Here is a 7,804-nt window from a genome sequence, read left to right on the forward strand (position 1 = left end):
TTGTGGAAGCAGCCACTTAAACAACTGAGCTAAGGCCAGGCCCCCTCTTTTTATTTTATAACCAACTTATTTGATATGTTAAAAAAGAACCCTAGGTTTATTTTTACTTTTTTTCCCCCACATAAAAAGCTTGCACAAATAGTATCCTATACCTTGTTTCAACTATATACTTATGGATAAAGAAACTGAATTCTAAAGAGATTAAAATCTTGCCCAAATTTACCATACTAAGGGTGGCAGAGGAGGACTTTACACTAATTCCAAGTCCCCTTTTGAACCATTGTGTTGTCCAGGACAAAAAATGTGAAAGGGCTCATGGTCAGGATATCGAGATAAGTTGGTTAATTGGTTGTGTATCTAAAACTGAAAAGCGTGGATCATCTTTTTCTTAAATAGCTAGGACTACAAAATCATATTCTTTTAATCATAACTATGGGATGGTTTTGTAAACTAATCAATATAATACAACTTTTCAGAAACAGGTTTCTCATTAAATGCTATGAGGACATATTGTCAAGTTCATATGTTTATATTGTACTATATATATATATATATTTTTTAAATTATTTATTTATTTATTACATTTATTTAGAGTGTGTGTGTGTGTGTGTGTGTGTGTGTGTGTGGTCAGCTCAGCCCACCAGGGGGCGGGGCTGGCTGGCATGTGGTGCTGGGGGATTGAACTGCGGTCCCTGTGCTTTGCCAAGCTTGTTCCAAGTAGGTGCTTTAGATCACTGAGCCATCTTTCCAGCCCCTGTACTATATATTTTTGTACTATATTTTTACTTATCAAATTTACTGTAATGTGGCCATAATTTTATTTCTAGGTAGTAGGCCTGTATCGACTGTGTGGTTCAGCGGCAGTCAAGAAAGAACTTCGAGAGGCTTTTGAGAAGGATAGCAAAGCTGTTGGTCTTTGTGAAAACCAGTATCCAGATATAAATGTAATAACAGGTAATAAGTAGTTTTATTTCCTGTGCAGTGGGAAGACTACATCTGTAAGAAAAAGAATTCAAATACTATTTTTAGCCTAAGTAGAATTTGGTATTATTCTGCAGTCTTGCTTTCCTTTCTTCAGAAAAGCTACTCACTGTTATTTTCTGTCCAGAGATATTAATTGTGATTCTGCCCTTAAATATCCAACAACTCGTGGGTAAAGTAAGACCTGTATTATACTAGCTATAGTAGCTAACAGATCTCTACTCTCACAGCAGGATAAATAAAATGTCATGGGAGTTCAGTTTTACTGGAGTTTAGGTAATATGAAGATCATTGTCTGGTAAGAGAATTTAGATTTATTCTCTTCACATCTTTCCTATTTCTGCCAATATCCAAATCAACAAGGTTTAAAATCACTCTTATTACACACCTTTCAATCTTGTTTCCTATTTCTACTGCAACAAGCACCCTTTAGCTTTCATTTACCTTACAGCTAGGACTACTGCCAAGGCTTCTTTATTTTAGGCAGAAGGGATTCACTGAAGATTTTTAGGTAGAAGGGATTCACTAAAGATTTTTGAGTATGAGTGAAGACATTAAAGATTATCTTTAGGAATATTCGTGTGGCAACTCTATGGGACAGATTGAAATGGAAAGAGAATGGAAAATAAAGCCTTGGCAGTGGTCATAGCTGTAAGGTAAATGAAAGCTAAAGGGTGCTTGTTGCAGTAGAAATAGGAAAGAGTAAGATTGAAAGATGTGTAAAGAGTGATTTTAAACCTTACTGATTTGGATATTAGCAGAAGAAATAGGAAAGCTGTGAAGGGGAAATATGAGAGTGATTATGCCTTAGATTTTGGATATACTGTATTTGAAGTAGTAATAGTAGATCTAAATGGATGCATCAGCCAAACTTGGTGTTCCTTTGTCACCAAGAAAGGATGTGGTAGAACTTTGAGGGCCTTTACGCAGATGGTAAATACAATCTAGTACCATTGAAAATATGTTTTCAGTACATATTCTGAGAGATGAAGAAAATGAAAATTTGAGGCTTATTGGTTTGTAGATCTAGTTAAATCCTTGCAGTTGTCTATAAAATAAGAAAACACAAGAACTTCAGAGATCTCCAAAGTTTGGAAGCAAGCAGAGCAAGACGAAACATCCAGAGATTGAGAAGAGTAGTCAGAAAGTTTGAGAAACAGGTTAAAGAAAGGTATGAAGTACTGTCAGTCTGTGGGGAGATCATACAAAATGAGAACAAAAGACCTCTGAATTTTGCTGTTAGACAAATGCTCATAGATGGAAAGTAGAATACTATGTTGAAGCCTACTTGTTACCTAGTGTCTAAGATTAACATATATCCAAACTTGAGTCATTTATGCCCTCCATTTGATTCATAAACAGATTATGTCAAAGCAAATCTCAGAAACCATATGCTTTTATTTTTAGATGCTTTACTATATTTTTTCATTGTCTTTTTTTAAAATTAATTTTATTGAGAAAGAAATAGCAGTGAGACAGTTTCAAAATAGGTTAGTAGGACAGTTACAATAACTAATACATTGCATATTGTTGTCTTTCCTCATTGTTTTCTCTGGTGTGTGTGTGGGGCTGGCTGGCTGGCTGGCTGGCTGGCTCAGCCTGCCCTGGCATGCTGTGCTGGCCTGTAATCCCAGCTCTTGGGAGGTTGAAAACAGGAAGATCACTGAGTCCCATCTGTGTAATGAGACCCTGTATACCCTGTACTAAAAATACAAAAAAAGAAAAAAAGAAAAGAAATTTAACAAAATATATGTGATTTTTAAAAAGGTGAAATGGAGGTGGCTTGAATTGATTACTTGCTATAAAAGAAATGATTTTTAGTTTTGGATATTTGCATTGTATGCAAGAAATTATGAATAATAGGTCAATGAATGTTGGATTTGTTGCATTCGTTTCTTAAATTTGAGTCTTTCTTGAATTTTCATATTGCTTGACTATGCTTTTTACTCTTCCATTCGGTTAAACTAAATTTTTTTTTTTTTAAGCTAGTTTTCAAAAAACATAAGAGCTTTTTTTTCCTCTCTCGGTAAAAAAGCCAATTTAAGATTTGTCTAGGAAGTATCATTGGAATTATAATACATTGTACATATGGTCATTATGGCTCAAAAGACATATTGTTGATTTGGAGAATTGGCCAGCAATGGTATTACATCATGTGTTTGTTCTTCATGAACTCACATTTCTGAGTAAACTTTGAAACATGATTAATAAATAATGCTTAGAAAAAAGTTAATGAATTGAATGATGGAGCTTATTTGCAACTTGATGTGTTTTAGTAAGTGGTTTGTCTGGAGTGCACGGTAAGTGCTACTCTAGACAAAAAATTTTTTAAACAAGTACAAAATTTAAGAAAATAGTGTTTCTTTCATTGAATGAAAACTTGTGATATCTCACTTATGATTATATTTTTACCCCATGTGCTGCCATTATCCTAGGTGACTTTAACATACGAATGAACAATTCAGTATCCTAGATTCTCAGTTTGTGTCATTCCAAGTGATGTTTATATCAACTCTACTTTAGTTACCTACTCTTAATATCACAGCTTGGTTCTTGTTAACAAGAGTTCATTTGCCTTTTAAACTTGAAATTCATTTCATTTCATAGAGCTAGTTTCCTATCCCTCACATTTTCTCATTCAGTCATTCCATTCCTTTTTCCTTAATTATTGTTTTTTTTTAATTTTATTTATTTATTTATTTATGTGTGTGTGTGTGTGTGTGTGTGTGGCCAGCTCAGCCCATCAGGGGGCGAGGCTGGTTGGCATGTGGTGCTGGGGGATTGAACCGCAGTCCCTGTGCTTTGCTAAGCTTGTTCTCAGTAGGTGCTTTAGACCACTGAGCCATCTCACCAGCCCCCTTAATTATTGTTTGTTTAATCCCTTTTCTCCTAATTTCCTGCTCTACTCAAACAAGATTTCATGGTTTATCATTTTGCCCACTTTCATACAAATATCCTCAGTACCTGTGGTTCTAACCCATCTCACAAAAGGAGTCTGCAATGTGAGTCGTTTAATATCTTTCTTGATGCGTAATTGCCATATAATACAGTGCATGTTTTTAAGTTGCACAGTTGCATGTTTTCACCTACGTATGCCCCATGGAATGTAGTTGCAGCAAATGCAAGTATCATCTCCACAAGGTTCCTAAGGCTGTTTTGTAATCTCTCCTACTTGTACCTTCTCACAGTGTCCTTTATTCTAAGGCAACGACTGATCTTTTTGTCACTGTAGATTAGTTTTATTTTCTGGAATTTATACAATGGAACCATACAGCCGGAACACCCTCCTCCCCAAATCTGGCATCTTTCACTAGTAAAATTATTTTGAGATTGATCCAAATTATTGTAAATGTTTAAGATCCATTTCCTTATTTGTTTATTTATGGTACTAGGGAATAAATCTAGGGTCTTCTCACTAAGCTACTTTCTCCAGCTCTTAAATACTTTTTTCTTCAGTTTTGAGACAAGTTCCAAGTCACTAAATTATCCAGCCTGGGCTCAGATTTGGAACTATCTTGCCTCACCCTCCCAGACTGCTGGAATTACAGGCATATTCTACCATGCCCAGCTATTTTTATTTGTTCTGGAAATGGTGAAATGCTGTAATGCTGTATTGCCTGGGCTGGTTTTGAAACTATAATCCTCTTGCCTCAGGCTTCTGAGTAGATGGAATTATAGACTTGCCCTATTGGGCCCAGTTTATTGCGGAATAGTGTCCACTGCATGGCTCTGCTGTCATTGATCTGGTAGCAGACATTCTCATTGTTTCCATTTTGGTACTATTGCAAATGAAGTTGCTGTGAATATTCATGTACAGGTTATTGTAGGGACATATGTTTTTCTCTTGGGGAGGGTAATATTTTATACCAAAATCATACTGTCTTTATCATTACAGCTTTTTTTTTTTAAATTTTATTTATTATTTATTTATTTATTTATTTATTTATTTTGTGTGTGTATGGCCAGTTCAGCCCACCAGGGGGCGGGGCTGGCTGGCATGTGGTGCTGGGGATTGAACCGCCGTCCCTATGCTTTTGCTTAGCTTAGCTTGTTCTAAGTAGGTGCTTTAGACCACTGAGCCATCTCACCAGCCCTCATTACAGCTTTTTAAAAAATGTATACTTTTTATTGGTTCATGTTTGTAGTACATGATGATTACATTCATTTGGGGAGTTGGTACATGTGGATCACGTTTCTTAATTGTTCTTTACATGTTTGTAGTACATGATGAGACTTGAAGTCAGGTACTTTGAGTCTCCTACTTTTCTTTTTCAAAATGTTTTTGACTTTCCTAGGTCCTTCCATTCCATGTAAATTCACTTTGTTAGTTTAAAAAAAGTCTATGTACATTATGCTTAATTTTTCTCAGCAATGTTTAATTTACCATGTTAATATAGGGGAAATGAAACTCCCAACCTGAAAGGTACCTGGGACCTTTCTGAAGGTTCTCTAAAACTGAAGAATGAATTTTAGGAACAAACGGAGGTTAAGAGCAGAATATTTATTGGGGGAAAGAAAGCTTCTGTCTGAGAGGGATAGAAGGGGGGCACCTGAGCGAGTTGTCCCCAGGAAGCTGTCTCTTCCAGGGACTTTTATAGAGTAAAACCACATGATGAGGTGGGTCTAAGGTGAAGAACATGGGAACTCAGGTGGGCATAAGGTGGGACAAAACTGTGGTCAACCAATGGGATTATAAGCACCATTGCTCAGATAAAATTGATTAAATCCAGAACCGAATGGGGAAGAGAGTCATGTAGCAAGCTGGCATGAATATAGAACAAGACTTTGTCTGGTAGCCAGCCCATAGTAGTCAGATTAATGATTCTGCCTGGCTTCCGCAAGGTGATGATGAATCCTGGATGCTAATCTTTAGGGAGCTCAGCTTTTGTTCCATCTTTGGAGTTTAGGTCTGGCCCACAGTGGGAGCATCTGTCTGTCTCTTACAGTTGTAAGCTATCTTGTCTTCTGTACTGTCTCTTTGAGGGCCTGGCCCTGTCTGACTGCCTAGATTTCTATCTAATTTACCTGCCTACAACAGTGTGTTCTTTTTTTTTTTTTTGCAGAACCAGGGATTGAACTCAGGCACTTGCGCTTGCCAGGCAAGCGCTTATTCCACTGAGCCATCTCCCCGGCCCAACAATGTGTTCTTATACATTTTATTGGATTTGCCTCTAAATACAGACAGATCATGTTCTTATTGGCTATTTGTATATTTTCTTCAGATAAATATTCACAACCTTTGCCCATTTTAACGTTGAGTTATTTGGCATTATATTATTGAGTTGTGAGTGTACTTTATATATTCTGGTACAACTGCCTAAGCTAATATATATTGTGGCACTATTTTGTCTATTCTGTGGATTGTCTTTTTACTCTCTTGGAATTCTTTGAAACAAAAAGTTGTTAATTTTGGTATACTAATGTATATATATATAATGTATATATATTTTTTCACTTGCAGTTTTGGTATCTTATTAAAGCTCTTGCTTAACCCAAGATCATGAAGATTTATTACTTTTTTTCTTTTGTAAGAGTTTCAAAGTATTAGCTCTTAATTTAGGTGTATTACCCATTTGGAGATGATTTTTGTGTATTGTATAAAGAAAGGATTCTAACTTTGTTAGTTTTTGCAAGTGGATGTATTTGTCCCACAGCATTTTTTGAAAGATGTTCTTTCTTCCACTGACCTATTGTCAGCCTTTCAAGAATCAATTGACTACGCGTGTGAGGGCTTCTTTCTGAGCCCTCGATCATAGCCCCTTTAGTCATGGCCCCTCCTTCATGCTAATCCACTCCATTCACTGAAGCTTTGTGGTAACTTTTGAAATGGAGAGATGTTAGTCCTCTTGTGTTCTTCCTTTTCAAGATGTTTGGACTCTTCTGGGTTTTTGGAATTTCATGTACATTTTAGGATCAGCTTATAAATTCCCATGAGCAAGCTCCCTGGCGTTTTGATAGGATTTGTGTTGGCTATACGTAATCAATTTGGAAAGTGTTGCCATGTTTATAACATTAAGTCTTCAGATCTACAGACACGGGATGTGATTCTATTCTATTTAGCTTTCATACTCAAAAATTATTTTGTTTTCAGAATAAAATATGCTTTTTTGTTTTTCTGTATGTGTTTAATTCTTTCTGATAGCTTAAGAGGAATTATTTTCTTAACTTTTTTGTTGGACCTTTCTTTTTCTTTTCTTTTTCTTTTTTTTTTTTTTGTGGAACCGGGGATTGAATTCCGGTTCTTGCGCTTGCCAGGCAAGCTTTTATTCTCCTTAAGCCATCTATCTGGCCCCAAACCTTTCGTTTTTAATTGAAGTTTCAGTTTTTGTTTTTGGTACTGAGGACTGAACCCAGGGCTTCCAGCATGCTAGGCAAGCATTCTACCACTGAGCTAAATCCCCAGATCCAGACCTTTCATTTTTAGCATAAGACATATAGAAATACAGTTGATTTTTGTATATTGATGTTTTACTATACTAAACTCATTTATTTTAATAGTTTTTCGGTGAATTGCTTAAGAGTTCTCCATACAAGATTTTATTATCTGCAAACAAAGATAATTTTCTCTCCAATGTGATACTCGTTTTCTATTCTGGAGACTGAACCCAGTGTCTTTGCACTGAGCTATATCCCCAGCCTTACCCCATATTTATTTTTTTCTTTTTGAGATAGGGTCTCTGTAGTTCATGCTACCTGTGACCTTTGAAGTGCCAGGATTATAGTCATACATCACATACCTGGTATTTATTTTTTATTGTGATACATCGTCTTGCTGCAGCCCAGTTTGGGCTCAAACTTGTGATCCTCCTGCTGCTTTCTCCCC

At 36.2% G+C, this 7,804-nt stretch overlaps 1 protein-coding gene across 1 annotated transcript in view; it reads left to right on the forward strand.

Annotated features, from left to right (window-relative positions):
- The window catches only part of Syde2 (synapse defective Rho GTPase homolog 2), a 72,528-nt gene that overhangs the window by 25,691 nt on the left and 39,033 nt on the right, over nucleotides 1-7,804 (forward strand). The window contains exon 6 of the mRNA XM_023699053.1: nucleotides 828-954. Within this exon, the coding sequence (XP_023554821.1) occupies nucleotides 828-954 (127 nt within the window). The remainder of the gene's footprint in view (nucleotides 1-827; nucleotides 955-7,804) is intronic.

This window comes from Octodon degus, unplaced genomic scaffold (genome assembly GCF_000260255.1).
Source record: "Octodon degus isolate 3935 unplaced genomic scaffold, OctDeg1.0 scaffold00109, whole genome shotgun sequence".
Lineage (NCBI taxonomy): Eukaryota > Metazoa > Chordata > Mammalia > Rodentia > Octodontidae > Octodon > Octodon degus.